This window comes from Myotis daubentonii, chromosome 5, assembly GCF_963259705.1.
Source record: "Myotis daubentonii chromosome 5, mMyoDau2.1, whole genome shotgun sequence".
Classification (NCBI taxonomy): Eukaryota; Metazoa; Chordata; class Mammalia; order Chiroptera; family Vespertilionidae; genus Myotis; species Myotis daubentonii.
The window spans coordinates 49,328,202-49,349,473 of NC_081844.1; the positions used below are offsets into that span (position 1 = coordinate 49,328,202).

The window sequence follows — 21,272 nt, forward strand, 5'->3', positions numbered from 1 at the left end:
AATATCAGATACATCTGCTAATCTAACCTAATAATGATATTTTTCCTGAAATGGGGAAAAATACCATTGGTCATTAATTGATTGGTTTAGCACTCAACTCCACCTACTTGGCAAAGGTAAGAATCGTGTCATCTCCATATTTGGACAGATCCTTAAGAATGGGTTTGCCATAGGTTTAAATGTCATTAATCATCAACGAACCAATAAAAATCATATTTTCTAATACACAGTGATCCATGGTATACATATGCATGCATTTTATTTCTCTAGTTACTTTATATAAATTATTACCTGAAGCCCTTTGACAAGCATGTAAAATTTTGAGCATTTTTAAAATTAATCAAGCATATCTAGTATAAGTCCTTTAAATTAATTATACTAATGCTCAATTAGATTCATCAAATGGTCATGAATCTTTCTCAATTTTTAATAGCATTTTCGTCCATTTTAAGGACACTAATTCATTCAAAAAACGAATTAAATGCCAACAGCTGAAACCATTCGCAATAAGTCTATCTATATTTCAACATTATCAGGAGCCAGATTGATTAAAACATATAAATTTATTTTAAATGTAGAAATGTTAGATAGCAAATCTTTGAGCTGCCTCAAATTTTCAAATCATTTGCTTAACCAAATAAAGCAGTGTGTCAAAGTGCAACCTTGCTACAATGGCTATTCTCAATAACATTTACTTATAGCCTCCCTATGGAATTAATAATAAAGTTGTACTGTAGGATAGATTTCAAGATAATTTCTCATCCACACTTTTTTGGGACAGTTATCTTCCTGTAGTCCTTCTTTACCTAAGTAAAAAGAAATGTATAGCTTGTCCCTATGCCAATCATACTGACTGCTAATTGATCAGGAATATGGAAAGCCATTAAAATAAAACAGCTATCGTAGCCCTATATCTTGGAATACAGATTTCATTAGTGTAAATTTTAATTGAGAGGCACAGTTGTAAACTCAATGTTAGCACTAGGAAGTCCAAATAGGTAACACAATTTTCAGGATGTAGAGATTTTGGGTGAATCCATTCTGGTTTATATGCAAGCTGAGGCAAAAGATACCCACAAGGAGATGTCTGGATAGTAGAGTAGGTATACACAGTAAAGCAGAGATAACATAATCAAACTGCCACTGAGAGAGATGGAAAATGTGGCTTTGAACTCTTTCTTTAAGTATAATTCTTTTCTGGGAAAATAAAAATCCTAGTTAAACCCAATTCTTCTGAAATCCTTAATCTAAGTAGCTGACTACATTTATAAATATAATAGAAAAAAATATACATCCACAAAACACTACTCTCACTTTAAATTTATGAGCAGAGATACCGTATGGTTTTTAAACTTGTTGGAAATTCTATTATATTCTCTTGGATTTTTCTCCCTCTTTCCTTGTTTATTATTTCATAACCTTTTTTTGTTTGTTTGTTTGTTTTCCTCAAGTCTCCATAATCATCTTCTTTGCCACCTTGAACTGATGCTTTATTTCTTATGCTAGTATCACTATGAAAATATAACGAACCATATGGGAACAACACATTTTTATATCATAAAATATATCCATCTACCTGCACCTGAAAGTGCTGATTTTCCTTCCCTTCTGAATCCACGCTCTCATCTAACTCCATATCTGCCCCTTGTTCATTGGGTCAAGTTCTCTCTAGTCAATCCAAAGGTTCTGCTCTGGCAATTTCTTTCTTTTTTCTTGCCCTTTATATTTTCTGCTCTCTGCTTCATTATTCACATTCACAAGTCTCTCTCCTGACCACTACATGTGTGTCTATACCTGCACTATATATGCCTACATATAGCTGGTCTTCTTTAGAGAAACACTCCTCCAATGAGCTTCCTGTTCTTGCTATCTCACTTTCTCAGCTTCTCTACATACTCTTACCAAAGTTAACCAGGGCCTTAATCTTTTCAAATCTAATGATTATTTTCCAATCCTCATCTTACTTGATCTCAGCAACTTTTTATTCAACTTGTCATTTTATCCTCTGTGGAAAACATTTGTACTAGCTTCTGTGTATCTATGTTGTGTTGGTTCCCTGCTCTATCACTGGTGACTATATATTCATCTCCTTTGCTTGTTCTTACTCCACCTCCTGACTGTTGAAAGTTGAAGTACAACAGAGTTCTATCCTCGGCTCTCTGCTTCCCAGTGTGCACTCATCCTAGGGTTTAGTATCTAAACTATAGAGTACCTTGCCTCATCTCTTTATTAATATACTTATAACTCTTGAATATATGTATCCTGCTCCAAACTCTCATTTAATTTTTTGACTCATATCAAACTGCATAAAGAACATCTACCCTTGCTTGCCTAAAAGGGACTCAAATTTAACTAACCTTAAATGCATATGTATAAATATTCTTTTTATATACATTTTCAAATGTATGAGTCCCCCAGTGTTTCACATTTTAGTAAATAACTCCTCAAACCTTTCCTTCCTTCCTTCCTTCCTTCCTTCCTTCCTTCCTTCCTTCCTTCCTTCCTTCCTTCCTTCCTTCCTTCCTTCCTTCCTTTTTTCCTTTTCCTTTTCTTTTTCCTTTTTCTTTTTCTTTTCCTTAGTTTATTTCTTTAATTCCTTAAACTCTGCATCCAACTCACAGGAAATTGTTTAAGACAGACAACTTTGCATCACCACTGGAACTTCTGTCATCTTGAATCAAATCAGCATCATCTCAATCTCTCTTTAGAGCAGTGGTTCTCAACCTTCCTAATGCCACGACACTTTAATACAGTTCCTCATGTTGTGGTGAACCCCAATTTCATTGTTACAAATTGAACATAATTAAAGCATAGTGATTAATCACAAAACAATATGTAATTATACATGTGTTTTCCGATGGTCTTAGGCAACCCCTGTATAAGGGTCGTTCGACGCCAAAGGGGTCGCGACCCACAGGTTGAGAACCACTGCTTTAGAGCAACTGTAATAAGGTTCTAATTGACCTTATAACTTCCACTAGCTTTTCTGTACTAATAAGTTCTATTCTAATCTAACAAAAAATGTATTTGGCAAAAATTTGCCACTTACAATGTTCTATAAGTAAAACCATTTTAGTTATTTTTCTAAGAATCTACCAATATCTTTAATTTATTATTCTGAACTCATTTGTAAATTTTGATTTGGTTGCTTGCTATGTTTTAATCTACCTCTTGGTTCTCTCTGCTAATGGTAACCAAGTTGTCTCTAGCCTTTGGGTTACTCACAGAGAGATTTCCACACTTTTACCTATATACTTTTGAGACACAGTATTGTGATTTAAATGAATGACAACCACCAAGAAAAACATATCTGGCACCTAACTATTTCTGAATCGTTGGGAAGTAATTTTTTGAAACATTATCAGTTGTTTCAATAAACTATGTTTTTAAAATTATATCTCCATTTAAAATTATTATGGATTTTTAAAGGCATTGATTTATAGTAGAAATAAACAGTGATAATTTCCACTTAGAAATATACACTATTATTACTACAATATTTTATGATAGGACAATTTTACTGTCTTTTCTTTGTAACTTAATTTGCAGTTTATGACTCTGAAAAAAATTGGAGATAAATGTGTTCTCTGAGATGTATGTTAAAACTATAAAGAAATTTGGTTAAATATTGTTTGTACATATCATGGTCTTTTAATTCAACCTGGCCTGGCAGGCAAATCTATTAAAGAACTTTGATGATCACATGTAAGCGTTTTAGATGTGGTCAAGAGGAAAATTACTGACAAAATGTAATCATCACCCTTGTCTAGATTTCAGGGTTAGGGAGCTTTAGAAAGACATTATGCAAATTACTGGAATTTCACATATTAATGAGGGAAACATATAGAAATATGTTGTTGAAGTGATTATCACATAAGGGAACACATGAAATGTGTCACAATTGTCTGAGCATATACCACCCCAAAGAGTGAAGCTCTATTTTAACCATGAGATTAATCAATAAATTATACCTAGATGTTGTGTTTTCATAAACCAAAAATAGACTTATTGCATATTAATGCACTAAATTAACTTAAAATTTTAAAATTAAATAAGTTCTTTATACTTAGCTTAACTAATATTAAAAGAGCAATATTGATAATTATCTATGCATTTTATTGTGCTGGAACATGTCAAATCTCCTTTATTTAATGTGATTCCCTACCATTTTATTTTTCGTCACTATGAGGATGATAACCACATGCAAAACTTCTCACTTTTCCCATTTGGTTTACATTTTTTGTCATTAATAAGTTTTCAAATGGTCTCTGAAATATTTGTATGCACCTCTCAGAACAGATTTTAAAAGTGAAATATAAATCAGTCTAATAGAGAACAACTTTCAACTGCATTTTCTAGAACATTTCATCCCTAATTACATATGCTGTGTGTAATCAATGGAAAGTTTTTCATCATCCTGTTTTCCCTAATATATATCAAAGAGGAGAAGTCAACTACATTGAAAAATAATAGTTTTTTAAAAAGTTCTTCACTTTGTATGTTACAGAAATATCACATTCAGCATTTGAAAATAGGTTACTGAGCAAATAAACATGATAAGTGAAGGTGTCAGTGAGGGGTAATGACTGATACAATATTTAAACAGCTTCAAGATAGAAGACAAATTATTTGAACTAATGTTCTCATTTTTTTCTGTCACTATTGAATATTGTGCTTAATAACTATTACTGAAATATTCATATAGCCATAGAAAATATAAAATATTAAACAAAAATATTTCTTTTATAATTTGAACCTGAAGAAAAATGATATAACATGAAAATGTACAAAAACAAGATAAGACTATGTATTTGAAAGTTAAATGTATTTCCTATATATTATAAATGGGAAAATTTGACAAAAATTATGTACAAAGCACCAACTCAGTCAATACTAGTGAAGTTGTGTTTTGCTAGGGGAGGGGGGGTGTAGAATAACATTGTTGTAGACCTAATAGGTATCATATTTAGATACTAAATGAAATAATATTTTATGATTCAAATAAATAGAATAAAGAGAAAGTTTATATATTTTTGAATATTATAATATTTTATGAAATGATATAAAAGATTGTTTGCACATAAAATCAAAGCTTTATAAAGGTACCCTTTTAAAAAAGCAATCTAAAAGCAAATGTGGATGAGCACATTACATTTACTGATACATTTTAAAACATTATTGGCAGCCTAGTTTTTAAGCCTACATTCTACAATCCCCATCTTAAAAAAAAAAGTTCTGGTAAAAGAAACAATTTTAAAAAATGAAATATGAATGTCTATCCAAATTATACCAAAGAAAAAGAACACAATGTCAGATCTCATTCAAAGAGCACACATATAGCCATAAAAACCATATTTCCCAAGTTGTTATTGTTTGTGATGCACATTTAAGTGCACAGAACATTTGCTTTTATGGCAGTTTTATTCTCAACATAGTAAATGGCAAAAGAGTTTTTGTTCAATTGACTTTCTCATAAAAGGTTTAATTCCCCATTTGGCACGGGTTACATCTTGACTTTCCTATTCCAGCTTATATCTGTACCCCAAGTAACTAAATTCTGCTGTGTATGACAGACTGACCTGTGTCAAGGAGAGAGGAAACTGTACCTGTTACAAGTGATGTGGGATTTTAGCAATTAGAGAGCCCTTTGGGAGTAGGGGTGAGGATAGGAAATGTCATTAAAGCAAAACTATCACTATAAGTAATAGCTAGACATCATGTAAAAGTAGAAAGTTTTATGCTATGTTAAGCATCAGTATAAACTATTTCATGTCAATAAACAAATATTACAATATTCTAATCCCATTATGGTCAGTTTCTTTATAATAAAATAAATGTGAATAGAACTAAATTAGAAAAATGTTATGTTCACAGAGGTATTATGTTTTCTCTACAGTTCTGCAAATCTTTAATCATAAAGATAATTCTTAGTGAATTCATGTCTCTATTTTACAATAATCGTAAATGCTGAGCATAGTACAGAAGCATTTAAATATGTAACACAAAAAATAGTAAGAGGATATATATAGTTATAGATACAAGTATACATATAGATATAAACACATATACATATATATTTATATTTACCTATATTCTAATCTTAAATTTAAAACAATGAATTAATATATATGATTTCATAAATATAATATATTTAAATATTTAAAATATAAGTACCAAACATAAATGTGATAAATTCAATATGTGAAACAATTAAGACTTACATTAAAGTTCAAATAATTAATAAATAATGAAAATTCTACTTTCTTTAAAATTGTTTTAAGTATCTGCTAATATTTTTCCAGCATTTTTTTTTATTAAATACCATTATTTTGAGATAATCATTGATTAATATGCTGTTGTAAGAAATAACACAGAGAGAGTCTATGTACCTCCACCTAGTTTCTACCATGGCTAACATTTTGAAAAACTATAGGGTTGAGCAAAAGTGGGTCAACAGTTGTTTGTATGCAAAAAATACAATTAATAAATAATAATACAAAAATAAACTTTGATTCGTGTACTCACAGCTGTAAACATACTTTTTCCTACCCTTGCATAGTACATCCTAAACAGGATAGCAACTATGATACTATCTATTAATCTTGCACAGATTTCTTGTTTTACTTGTATCCATTTGGGTGTTCTACTCAATTTGTCCATGTGTGCTTGCCCTCCATAGCCAACAAGATACAGAATAGTAGAGATCTGCAAATATTTTTAAAAATTAATTTTAAGGCACTTGTAATCTTTTAAAACAGAAGTTAATAAACTTTATCTGAAAAGATCCAGATGAAACATTTTTTAGGCTTTGCTGGCCATACTCTTGCTGTTGCAACTACTCAACTCTTCTTTTATAGTGCGAAATCCCCCCAAAATAATTCCTAAACAAATGGCTGTTGCTTATTCCAACCAAAACCTGATTTGCTTCTTCATTTATACCATCATTAGAATCTATAAATAATTGAAATTCCACAGAAAATATTATTCACAGTCACAAGAATTCATTTTAGCCATCACAACAATGTCAGGCCTTCAGCTATACAGAATCTTCTTTTACATCCAAAACTTGGCCGATTGTACACTACAAAGACAGGGAATTTATTGTTTCTTCTATATTATTTACCTATGTTCTGCTGAAAGTAAGCCCTTTTATGAGTGATATGTTAGGCAAAACATCAAAACAAATAAACCAATCAACAGCAGATGACAAATTCTGTGACCTGGGAAATGTGCTAACTAACCTCCCCAAAGTAAAAGAAATTTTAATACTATATATAATGAGAACGTATTTTGAAGCAATCATAAATTTTATAACCATGCTTAGTATACATGTGAAGGACCAAAGTTCTTAAAACTATTGTCTATAAAGTCATAAGGAAGGCAACATTTTCAGCTGTATTTAGTTCATGTACCTCCATGCTGATTTACATGTGAGTTGCATTATGCCTAAGCATCCAGAAATAAAGCAGAACATTAAATACGCCAGGTTTTTCCCCACATTATACTTAATACCATGTATTTCCATAATCAATTCTTTAGTGTCGGCTGGACAAAACCTCAGCTGGAGAATATGACTCTAAATTAACTTAATAGCATATATTTACATAGTTTTATGATACTATGCATCGGTGGAATAGAAAAATTCTCACTGTATCATCTCAGGTCCAAATTACAGAAAAAATACTCTTTTATGAGCTTTAAAGCAGAATGTTAATGGAATCAATTTTAGTTATTTGTAAAACAGATTTGATAGAAGAGGGGAATAAATTGAACTTAAAACCAAAGTAGCTGCTCTTCTTTCTGTCAAGGAAGAAAATCTAATATCATAAAATTCTCAGAACATGTAGTAAAGGTGCACACAGGTCATACCGGGAAGGAGACTATTCTTGTTTCTTCATTTATATCAGAGGGCTGCTAGCAGCCACAATCACTATAAAGCATTTCATTTGTATCATTTAAAAGCTACGTATAATTTTTCTCATCACCTGGGAAATAACACTTTATGTGTCCTACCAAGGTTGAAAAAGGACAAGTTTTAACAGTCATTTTACCAGAATTGGTGAGCAAAGAAAGTGTAATAACATATTTGAAACATGAATGTAAACCAGAATTAAAATATCCAACAAGTTTGTAAGTATAAATATAGTTCAGGGATATTCTGGGAAACTGGGACATGGAACCAAAGATTCATAATCAGATTGATCACTGGTCTATTCAAATAATCAAGGTTTATATATCCTATGTAATAAAAGGGTAACATGCAAAGGGACCCTAACAGCAGAACAACCAGGAATGACCAGTCACTATGACACACACTGACCACCAGGGGGCAGACGCTCAATGCGGGAGCTGCCCCTGGTGGTCAGTGCACTCCCAAGGGGGAGTTCCACTCATCCACAAGTTGGGCTGAAGGCTGCACGTGCAGCGGCGGTGGCAGGAGCCTCTCCCACTTCCTTGGCAGTGCTAAGGATGTCTGACTGCAGCTTAGGCCCGATCCCCTGGGGAGCAGGCCTAAGCCAGCAGGTGGACTTCCCCTGAGGGGTCCCTGACTGCGAGAGGGTGCAAGGCGGGCTGAGCGCCCCCCCACCCGAGTGCCCTCTAGTATTTAAATAATACATTAATGCTTTAAATAAATAATATATTTAAGACCTTAGAATTTTAGTCTGTCTTATGACTATTAACAAACAAATAATTTCTCCAGTACAAAAACAATAAATCAAATAACAGGTAAGTTTACAAGTAAATAACTCATTTTAAAATGTTCAATGATTTATTTCTATAGCATGTTAAAATAATTGTCATATTACTAATTCAGCAGTACCTACCATGAAAACAAATACCAACACTTTAAAATTTTAAATTTGGCCATCTCAGATTTACTAAATAAGTTTAGCATGAGTTCTTCCCAATTATATCAGTAGACATCTATGGGTTCAATACCATTTGAATTATGTAGTACAAATGAAAGCATCCTTTTTAATCAGGGGGAAATGAGATGTTATCACAGCGTGACTTGGCGTTCACTATTCCCTCAGTTCCACTCCAGGTGCTTCTCACCGGCTGGATTTGGCCTGTTGACTGAATTGGCCAGCCACGCTGTGTCTCTAAGATAACTGCATGATTGGGAAGCCATATGGTGCAATGCTGTAAGCTATATTAAATTTTGAGTCATATTTTGGCCAGCTTTGTTGTAATAACTGAGATTCAGAATTGTATCCTTGTAAATTTCTATTCATTTCCTGCTTACTAATGTAACTAAGCTCACATGTCTTTTTCTTTCTCTTTTCAGACATTTGCTGACATAAAATTGTGTTAGTTTAAACTTAAAGGCACTAGTTGAGAGAAGAGAAAAAAAGAGAGGAGGGTGACAATTCAGGTTCACCTGGATTTACCTTTGAAGAAGCAGTCTTCATTGTGAACAATGGTGATCTTTTGTTTCTTCAGGCAAGCAGCTCTGTGCACTTCACAGTGGTTTGCATAGAATTCTCCATCAGATCCACACACAGGTTTGTAGTGCCGTTTGCAAAGGTTCATGCAGGCACATTCTGCTTGTCCTGTCTCTCTGCTGATAACACAGTGCCTTCCCAAACCACAGTATTTATTTTCGCAAGATACCAAAGGGCCTTCCTGAATATGGAATCCTGAGGATAAAAAATAGAAAATCACTTTGATTCATATCTCCAAATAATATATTTTTGTCAAAGTTTCAAATGAAAAAGGAATTGTCTAAGAGATATACAGGGTTCAGCTGCTGCACTAAGTGGAGAAGGGACATAGAACTGGCAGATGAGCCCTTTCAAAATACTCTCAACATTCTTCCCTCTCTCTCGTCCTCTCCATGAGCTTTCTTGCCCCCCCCCCCCATGAGTAGTGTGGTTCTTAGAACAGGTTTCCAAAGTTAAACTGCCTGAGTTCAAGTCCTGGCTCTACCACTTATTAGCTTTACATCCTTGGAAAAAACTAATTCTCTGTGCCTAACTGTCCATCTGTAAAAAGGGGATAATAGTGTAGACCATCTCCTAGAGTTGTACAAAATACTACCTGTAATAAGCCACAGAAAGCACATCTTTAGCACACTATAAATATTTAATAAATGTCAACTTTTACAGTAGCAGATTTCTGGATAGGGGAAATAAAATATATGCATATAAGGCAAGAAATAGGAGATAGGAATGAAAAATAGTGCCTTGAAAAACTTCTTGGTAAATTCTGACAGCTGATCATTTCTTGTTTTGACCTTTGCCACCTGACAACCACTTATACAATTCATGACTGAATTAATAAATCATGGATAATTTAAAACTTTTGTTACTTAGTCACTCTAATAATCTCCACTGGCATAAGAAAAGTATAGATGGATGGATCCAGCAATCTTGTACTAAAATCAAACTTTAATTCCTATGCTTTTAAAATGTATACTATTAGAAAATTTTAAAGGTCATTAAACTATATGTGTGTGTGTGTGTGTGTGTGTGTGTATATATATATATATATACACACACACACATACATATATATATATATATACATCTACACTAATAAAAGAGAAACGTGCAAATTAACCATCACTCTGCCACTCACTATACCCACAAGCCACACCCACCAGCCAATCAGGAGTGAGTATGCAAATTAACCCAACTAAGATGGTGGCGGCCACAGAGCTGGAGTGAGCAGGAGGCTCAGGTTGCCTCCGGCGATGGAGGAAGCCAAGCTTCCTGCTTGCCCTTGCCCGACCTGGGCTCTGCTCAAGGCTACAAAGTTTCAATTATAGAAGATAAATAAATCCCTGATACCTGCTTCCAGCCCGCCCTGGCCTCCGCTCAAGGAGGAGCTGAAAAAAAGAAAAAAAGAAAAAAAGAAGAGGCTCAGAGCTTGGGTCACCAGGGGGCGTGGCCAGCCTGAAAATGGCCATCAGCCCCTCACCCAGGTTGGCCAGGCACCCCAGCAGGATCCCCTCACCCTGAAGGGGCTGTAGACAGTCTGAAAACGGCCCTCAGCCCCTCACCCAGGCTGGCCACACCCACATGGGGTGAGGGTCCCCACTGGGGGGCTTGGTCAGCCTGCAAAAAGCCATCAGCCCCTCACCCAGGCTGGCCAGGCACCCCAGTGGGGACCCCCAGCCTGAAGGGGGTGTAGCTAGCCTGAAAACGGCCCTCAGCCCCTCACCCAGGCTGGCCAGGCAGTCCAGTGGGACCCCCACCCTGATCCAGGACACCCTTCAGGGCAAACCAGCCGGCCCCCTCCCGTGGACCAGGCCTCTATCTATACTAATAAAAGGGTAATATGCTAATTAGACTGGGAGACTTTCCAGAAGACCTTCCGGATGTTCTTCTGGATAAAGCCATGGTGGCAGGGCCGAGGTAGAAGTGGTTAGAGGCCAAGAGGGGAGGGCAGTTGTGGGTGATCAGGCTGATGGGGGGCGGGGCCGTTGGGGGTAAGCAGACCAGCAGGGGGGCCAGTTGGGGGCGAGCAGGCAATCAGTGGGGGTCATTTGGAGGTGATCAGGACAGCAGGGGAGGGCAATTTGGAGTGAGCAGACCAGCAGGGGGGCAGTTGGGGGCGAGCAGGCCTGAAGGCGGGGCAGTTGGGGGCGAGCACACTGGCACGGGGGGCAGTTGGGGGTGATAAGGCTGGAGGGGGTCATTTGGGGGAAAGCAGGCTGGCAGCTTGGGGCAGTTGGGTGTGAGCAGGCCAGCAGGCAGAGTGGCTAGGGGCAATCAGGCAGGCAGGCAGGCAGGTGAGTGGTTAGGAGCCAACAGTCCCAGATTGTGAGAGGGATGTCCGACTGCCGGTTTAGGCCCGATCCCTGTAAACCAGCAGTAGGACATCCTTCAAGGGTCCCAGACTGGAGAGGGTACAGGCCAGGCTGAGGGAATTTTGTGCACTGGGCCACTAGTATATATATAAAGAACCTAATCCAGCAGTTAGGACATCCCCCAAGGGGTCCCGGATTGGAGAGGGTGCAGGCTTGACTGAGGGGAACCTCCCCCCCCATGAATGAATTTTGTGCACTGGGCCTCTAGTATGTATATAAAGATATACACATGCATATATACTTATGCACACAGATATAATATGTATATACACATGCATACATGCACAAATATGTATGTGTATACATATATTTAACATCAAAGACACCTATATATTGCAAAAAGAAAAGGAAATATTTGAGATGTTATAAACTTAAATTACATTAATCGTCATAGATACTTAGTCTATATTTTCAGCTTGTTAAATAAACAACATGAGTAAATCATGTAAAATAATCCAAGTATTTAGAAGAAATAATAAAAATATATGAAAAATGATATGGAGCAATTTTGCCTCTGTAATAGTATTACTTTTTAATGTTCAATGTAAAAAAGAAAGTCCAAAATTATGTCAATCATAACTATAATGTAATGACCAATTTCAATTTGGAAAATCCTTTTCCTCATCCTTATACCAGTACATATGCCTGTGGTTGATGTAATGTTTATAGTGTTCAAATTCCATAACACAGGAATATGACTCACATAATTGTATTTTGTATAATTTTATAGCTTATATTTTCTTTCTTTACTTATTATTTTAATAATGAAAAATTTCTTGCTATCAAATAAAGTGTTTAAGATTTATCAAGAAACAATTTATTTTTTATTATCAAAGAATGAGTTTAATGTTTATCAAGAGAATCTGGTCATTATTTATTTTAGTCACAAATTAAGTTGGCTAACTGAAACAGTACAATTAATTTCCTTTTTGGTGAGGAATACTCGGTTGTAAAATGAAGTCATTTTTGGAATATCTAGATTGAGTATCTTTCCCAGATTCTCTCATCTTAATATTTTCCTCTTAATGCCTATACTCCAGTTCAGAGACTTGTAGTATTAGAATACTGGCTATTTTTTTAGAAGTTAATGAACTATTTTACACTAGCTATAAGTTGTGGGTTACATGTAGCTGCTACAATTAAAGAAAATTTAATTAATTCATATGCAATCCAAAAGAAAACTCATGTTATGTAAATGAAATAACTAGACATATCCTTTCTGGCAATGATTATCCATGAGTAATGCTGAACTAAAGTTTCAAATGAGCACAAATAAATTTAATCTTATCAACACATCAAAAAATTCTTTTGCGTACATTCAGTCAGATAATACATTAAATGAATTTTTAATCATGGCCTAATATCCTGCTATCTCATAAGTTGATAAAATAATATGTGTTCCCATAAAAGTACTATATATTTATCAAGTACTTCATTTTATAATTTTTATACCTTCAGAGCTTCACATAAATTCCTCAAACAGATTTAAGACAAACAATTAATAGGTGCAAATTGGTAGTTACAAAATAGTTACAGGGATATAAAGCACAGGGAATATAGTAAATCATAGTGTGATAACTATACAGAGTGCCAGGTGGGTCCTGGAAACATTGAGGGGACTACGATAAAGTGTATGACTGTCTAACCACTAAATTGTACACCTGAAACAAATACAAAATAATATTGAAAGTAAACTGTAATTTTAAAAAATCACCTTTAAATCATCGAAAAATAAATTAAAAAATGAAATGAACAAACAAAAGTGTAACTTTAAAAGATGAAAGAGATCTTGCCATAAATTAAATAATTCTATGCAATTCTAAAGATAGTACAGGTAAGTCCTCACAGACAATGTCATGTCACAGTAGAGGTGATGCTTGAGGAATGGGATTCAGTATGAAACAAACTGATGCTGAATTTAAAACAGTAACAGCAGAGGGAAGAAATAAACAGATTTTGATTAGTGAACTACCTCTAATGATTACAGTGGTAATAAACATACTTGATATAGAATGCCAAGTTATTTTATATGTCACCTCATAAAAATATATAGTAGCAAAGCAAAAAATGTAACTACTTGTTTAAAAGAACAACAGATTTCTGGTCAGAGGTTAGCAGATTACAGTCTGCTTTTCCACTTCATATTTGTCTGACCTCAACTGGGCCTGATATTCAAACAGTAAAATAAAAAGCAACTAATAAATCATCCATATTTATATTTACTTTCATCTAAACAATCCTTTCATTTAAGAATACTTGTCCTTTTTAGGTAAAGAGATTAATCAAAGAAAAAAGAACACAAAAACAAAACTCATAGATACAGACAACAGTATAGTGATTATCAGAGGGAAAGGGAGGTGGGGGTAGGTAGAAGAGGACAAAGCGGGTATAAATGGTGATGGAAGGAGACTTGACTTGAATTAGTGAACACACAACACAATATACAGATAATGTGTTATAAAATTGTACACCTGAAACCTATATAATTTTATTAATCAATATGATGCAAATAAATTCAATAAATCTATATATATAAAAGCCTAAGCGACTGGCTGACCAGCCGGTAGCTATGATGCACACTGACCACCAGGGGCAGATGCTCAATGTAGGAGCCAAAACCACAGTCATGAAAACATGGAACAGACTAATGAATTTCAGAGGGAACAGGGGAGGAGAGAGGACAGGAAGAGATTAACCAAAGATCTTATATGCATACCAGAGTCCTGGTGCACGGATTCATGCACCAGTGGGGTCCCTCCACCTGGCCTGCGGAGATCAGGAGATCAGGCCAAAACTGGCTCTCTGATATCCCCTGAGGGGGGTCCCGGAATTTAAGAGGGCCTAGTAAATAATACAATCATTGCTTTTCAAAGCACAGTTTCCTAATAGAAGCTAATGTCTGAGAAATATATTTAGTAAACTTTCTCTAGAATGCCTAATATTTAAAGTTCATCTACACTAAATAACCACATACTCATAATTCTCTACTTTAAATATTTACATATTCTATAAGTAATTCCAGCTATACTACATTGCAACATTGTTTTTTACTTAGATTTTTTTTAGTTGCTCTTTTTTCCTAAGATTTTCTCATCATTTATTTTATTTTTGTATCAGGTTAATAGCTACAAAAGTGAACTTTCAAATCAGAGTCTTTTATTTGTATTCCAATTGTCACTACAAGTGTGATTATAGACAATTAGTTCAAATAATCAAGCCTCTGTTTCCCCATCTAACCAGAACATAAAGAAACTCTACATGGCCCAGCGGTATGGCTCAGGGATTAAGCTTTGACCTATAAATTAGGAGGTCACAGTTTGGTTCTTGGTCAGGGCACATGCCCAGGTTGCAAGCTCAATCCCTAATGTGGGGTGTGCAGGAGGCAGCCGCTTCATGAGTCTGTCTTACGATTGATGTTTCTATCTTTCTCTTCTTCTCTCTTCCTTTCTAAAATCAATAAAAATATATTTTTTAAAACCACTACTAAAAAGGAAAGAAACTCTATATGTATTATTTAGAAGAGTAAATAAAATGGAGGTAATAATCATAGTATCATATGGTTGTTGAGAGGAGTATGGGTGATGATGCAATGAAAATGCCTGACATACAGTATGTGTTTAACAAATATGGTTATTATTACTAAGAATTATCATTTACTATGAATTTGGAATGTCAAATATATTGACTTAAAAGCACTGGAATAAATGAAGAACAGCTTTTGACAACTCTAGTTTTTATTACAGCTACTGGAATGTATTTACAGGAGTATTAAAATGTGTGTTTCCAAATAATACACCTAAATTTTTCAAAAGTATTCACTACATAAGATTATCCTTCATTGCAAAAGAAAAGAAAAGCAAATATAAGAAAAGGGTCTCCATTTATATTATTATCTATTTTGATTTAGAAGTAAGTATAATATTCTGGTAACATTTTGGTATCCACATAGGGAAAGTGTGAAATTCTACAGTAACTCTAAAACATGAATACCTGTTACACACTGCAAACTCTAACAAAACACATTCAGTCCTCACAGACTTCATGACAACCGGTAGTTCAAGTAACTACATCAATGCCTGCAGAAGACTGCGCACAGTATGATCCTTTCATGACCTTTACTGATTGGGATATGCATTGTCTGTTGCTATTTTGTATCTGTCAAAACAAGGCTGCCTTCCTAAAAGTTCCCCAGTGTGCTATTACTGAAAGTCAGTTGGCATGGTACCATATCTGTAGTTCAGTGAATTTGGAATCTTCTTCGCCATATTTCTTCTTCTTATTATTTCAGATAATCCATTAGACTTCTGCAAGCACCTGCAATTTATTCTGCCATCAGAGTTATATTTTTAAAAACTAATTTTTAAAAGGCATTTAAAAAAGTCGGGGATTCAGTTCAATTTCACCCATCCAAACTATATTTTGTTTAATGCAAATAAATATTTGTCAATGAAGATGATTTTTAATGTGTCATTTCAAAAAGTTAGATAATTCAAGTTCACTATCCAATATGGCAACAGTTACTTCTCTATTATTATTCTCAACTGCAGGATTATAATGTTAATTATGACAACAGAACTGGTACTTATGGTTACACACTTAGCTGGTAAAAATACTTTCATAATCTGTGTGATTTATTTAGATCAGAGAAATGTGTTGGAAACCAAAGAAATATTATTTGATAATTTTATTTAGTAACTAAGTAAAAAATTATTTCATTTTATATAACTCTATGCAATCAGATGAAAGACATATACTAAATTATCTGCGATACTTAAAATATTTCAGGTTTTGGAATATATCCAAACTTTAAAACTATGTTATTTCTTATTAAAATTTAAAGCAATAGATAGAATATCCTCAAATAATAGAGATATTTTCAAACGATAATAAAAATATTAAATAGCAAAATAAAAATTGTAAGTAAAAATCAAACATTGTCATCGAAGGGTAGATGTGGCTAGATAATCTTCAGATTCATTATAATGTTGATTGTTAGAGTCAGGCCAGCCATATGGCTAACGGAATCAAGAGAGAGATGAAAACATAGCAATTTCTGTTATTATTATAGGATCAAATGACAGTTCAAAGAAGAATATTGCTTTAGAATTTAACCACTTTTAATTTTAAAATCTTTTAAAATTATTTTAATATGCTTTATTTCTTCTGAAAAAAGATTGATTTTTCCTTTTGAAAGAGAATCATTTTAATGCCTTTTTGTGTTTTTAATTAATCAACATATTATTAATTTTTTAGCGTTAATAGGTTACAGCAAAATGGAAAGGTAAGTACAGAGAGATCCATTCACCAGTCACAAAAGGACAAACACAGTATAATTTCCATTATGTGAGCTGAGTAGTTAAATCATACAGACATAAAGTAGAAATCAGAATGAGTTCCATCCTAAGAATAATTCCTTCCTCTTCTTCTAACCTGAAGCAGCAGACACAGATAGGTGTTTTGCAGACAAAATGGGATGCAAAATCACAAACCACAACATACATAAAACGGGGTTACATAGCACATTCACTTTAGAGTATCCATTGTTTACCCCTGGATCATGTGGCTGCCTGGGATCTGTGTCTCACTGCCACTGCCCAAAATCATGAGAGTATTGTACCCCATGTGCAAGTTCTGGAAAATATCAAAATTTGAAATACGGTTTCTACTAAATGCACCTCACTTTTGTAAGATCAAAAAACTGTAGGGAATATCTGTAACTGTATTTAAAATCTCATTTAGCCTACGTCCCACTATGATTTCTAGGTTTTTGGTCTTATTGATTTATCTCTATTCTGTAGCTCTACAAACATTTTGTCACTCCATTGTTTTCCACTTTGTGAAAAGCCAACTTGGCTTTTCAAATTAGCCCATGTTTATGATGTCTACATATTTGGAATCAATATTTTTAATTCATTGCTTAACCAAAATAAAGCTTTTCCTGTTATTTTAAAAGATTATTTTATTAATGTTGTTGCTAAATTGCCTTCTCAGCATTCTGAGTATTTTGATACTGGTGTTCTTCCCATCATTAGCTTTTGGTTATTTTTAAACCATTGATAAACTCTCTACACGTTTCAAACTCATGTTTGTTTGAGCAAAACAACACACTATAATACATAGACACATTATTATAAATGTTTTAATTTTCATATGATTACCTTCTCTAAACTTTTATATCATGTACTAGGAGCGAAGTGTACGATTCGAAATCATGTGGCACCGCCCACCCTCAAGTCGCAGGGCTGGCCCTGCCTCACTCCCTGGGCCCCGCAGAAGTTGCGGCCACTGCTGGTCTGGCCCTGCTTCCCTCCCTGGGCCCGGCAGCAGCCACGACCGCTACCGGTGGGCTCTGCCTCGATCTCCGGGCCCCGAAGCAGCCACGGCTGCTGCTGATCAGGCCCTCCCCCAGCGCAGGTGCAGAGGCCCCTGCCGTCCCGTCCCCAATGCTGCGTGCGCAGCCTCCTCCTGTCTGGTTGACCCGTTACGGAGTCCCGGTTAATTAGCATATTTCTCTATTATGTGTGTATATAATTTGCTTAAATAATAATATTGCCTTCTACTTTACATTGTTGGAAGGCAGATGTAACAGGTTTTGGTGTTAATGTAGAAGCTATTTCTTGGCACCTCACTCTCCCTATCTGCCAACATATCTGGCATCGAAGCTCCTTTCCAGTGGTTTCTTTCATTATGCCTTTTAGGCTGCAGGGCTACTGGATCTCATCAAGCTGATATTTTGTGGAGTTGATTACTTGGTGACTATCCTTGTTTCAGTCCTCCATCCATCATTGCTTTCTTGGATGTACAGGTTGTGTTATAGAACTCCTTACATAGAAGTAGTCACCTACATACTGGTAAGTATACTAAGATACATGTCATTTGTTTAGGCTCCAAAGGGCATTATATTTTAGTAGAAATCTGAAATAATTAAAATAAATATTTTATAAGGTAATAAAGTAACATGGAAAATACAAAGTTATGTGAATTTTAGAAGAAAAAGACATTTATATTGAGGAAAAGTGATAATATTCCTAATGGAAGACAGATTTGACCAGTGTTTTTTTTTGTGTGTGTGTGTGTGTTTTTAATGGTTAGGATTTTGACAGTTGAAACTTGATTGCAAAGGAAAGAGAATGGGAGGACATGAGAGCAATATTCTATGTCCCATAAAACTCAACTCTGATGTCATTTTTATAGTACCCTTACAAGGTGTTTCAGAGTGATAATTTCCTAATTTAGTAAAGCAATTTTTATTATTGTTCCAATAAAGGAAAGGAAAGCTACCTGTCATATCTCTTTTTAAAGAGTCTATTTTAAAATAATTACTTACCATATACTTTTTAATTACTAAAAAGCAGCAGCAATATACATATTTTCCTATATAGTTACTTCTTTGATTGGTAGCTCTAATGTGGAGAATAAGAAAACATCTCCAAATCAAGCTTCCCTTCTAATAATACCTTGCATTTGTGTATGCTGACTAAAGCATTTTCTTAAGCATTTTTCTACTTTGATCTTTGTAACAATCATTTGAAATAAGTGCTATTTGTTTCCTGATTTACAAATAAAGAGGAAACTAGCTAAAAGTGTTTTCTTGTCATGTTCTAGGTAATATAATTGTTAAGTGATAGTTCTAGGCCTCAAACTTATGTTTGTTGAGCAATTAACCATTATATTATTCTTCCTGGATTTTATTCCTATTAATTTTTATAATTCTGGTAGAATACACAGGAAATGTGTACTATAGCAAATTGTAAATATAAAACTTGAACTTAGTATAAAGTCTAGGAATCTGAATGTGACAACCATCTATGTAAAATAATGGATGAATATATAAGTGAATGGTAAGAAAAACAAGGAAGGGATAGTTGAAAATATAGCAACTTAGCCTTTGGGAAAGTTATTCAAAGGGACTGGGAGCACCTTCATCCTTAGTTATAAAAGAAATGGTAACTTTAAAAACTCTCATTTGCTCACTAGTGGTTAGGAGCATTGGAGCTAGAATTCTAATGCCTGGGTTTAAAACCTGGCTCCATCAGTAACTGGCTGTGTAATCTTGGAAGTTTGCTTGGTTTCTTTTTGCTATAATTTTCTCATCTGTAAAATGTAGATGGGCCGAAACCGGTTTGGCTCAGTGGATAGAGCGTCGGCCTGCGGACTGAAAGGTCCCAGGTTCGATTCCGGTCAAGGGCATGTACCTGGGTTGCGGGCACATCCCCAGTAGGAGATGTGCAGGAGGCAGCTGATTGATGTTTCTAGCTCTCTTTCTCTCTCCCTTCCTCTCTGTAAAACATCAATAAAAATATTTAAAAAAAAATGCAGATGGTAATAAAACTGGTCTCAAATAGTTATTACAAATTAACACCTGTAGCCCAGCCAGTGTAGCTCAGTGGTTGAGCATAGAACAATGAACCAGGAGGTCAAGGTCCGGTTCCCAGTCAGGGCACATGCCCAGGTTGCGGGCTCCATCCCCTGCATGGTGCATGCAGGAAGCAGCCGATCAATTATTCTATCATTGATGTCTCTCTTTCTCTCTCTCCCTCTCCCTTCCTCTCTGAAATCAATAAAGATATATATATTTTAAAAATGTATTTAAATACATGTAAAGCCCTTAAAACAGTACCTGTCAGGTAATAACTGCAACATTAATGTTAGCTACTACAAAGATCAATATTACTGTTGTTATTTTATTTCATTCTAATAAACCAAAAAAAAAAGTAGGGATTTCCAAAGGAGTTAGAATCCAAAATTCATGTGCTATTTAAAACTCATTGAAACAGTATGTAATATGCTAGGCCCCCAGGTTAGCCCACAAACTGTACTGAACCCTCAACTACTCAATAGTTTGGTACCATATTGGTGATATTTTATAGACAATAATCATTATGTATAAAATTTTCTTAAACAAAATGTGGCCAGCCATTTTACTCTATAGCTCATTACCACATTCCTTCTATTGTAGGACATTTCCAGTGCATATTGTCAACTTAATGAGTAGTGAAATTGACAACTCTTCCTGTTCTTACTTAATGATTGTATCTGGGACAAGAGCTCCAGCAGGGCATTTGCAAGAGGTCAGTAAAGAGAAGAATGAGAACATCAAGGTAATAGGGGAAGAAAATTTGAAGACTAATCATTCCTCTCAATTTCGATTCCCAGAGAATTTTTGTTTCCAATTTATTCTCTGTTCTTGGGAACACAGATTCAGTGGGGCAGAACTCGCTGCCTTTCCTCAACAAGGAGTGTACAAGGCCAACCATCTCATGATGTCTTTCTGAAAAAGGAAATCCTATCCTGCTTCATATGCATCTGATGACCCAGGACTGTCCTCACAGACCTAAGGAAGTTGGTGGTCACTGAATGGGACTCTGTTAGCAAAATTCTGATAGACATCTAGAGCTACATAGTCAGGGCCATCTCTCTATTACCAGGAAGAGGTCAGCAAAGGTTGGACTGGACT

General features: G+C 35.0%; 1 protein-coding gene across 4 annotated transcripts in view; it reads right to left on the reverse strand.

Moving 5' to 3' along the window:
- Positions 1-21,272, reverse strand: part of FSTL5 (follistatin like 5) — a 596,568-nt gene that overhangs the window by 376,483 nt on the left and 198,813 nt on the right. For all 4 annotated transcript variants that reach the window (XM_059697754.1, XM_059697753.1, XM_059697752.1 and 1 more), the window contains exon 4: positions 9,393-9,641. In XM_059697754.1, the coding sequence (XP_059553737.1) occupies positions 9,393-9,641 (249 nt within the window). The remainder of the gene's footprint in view (positions 1-9,392; positions 9,642-21,272) is intronic.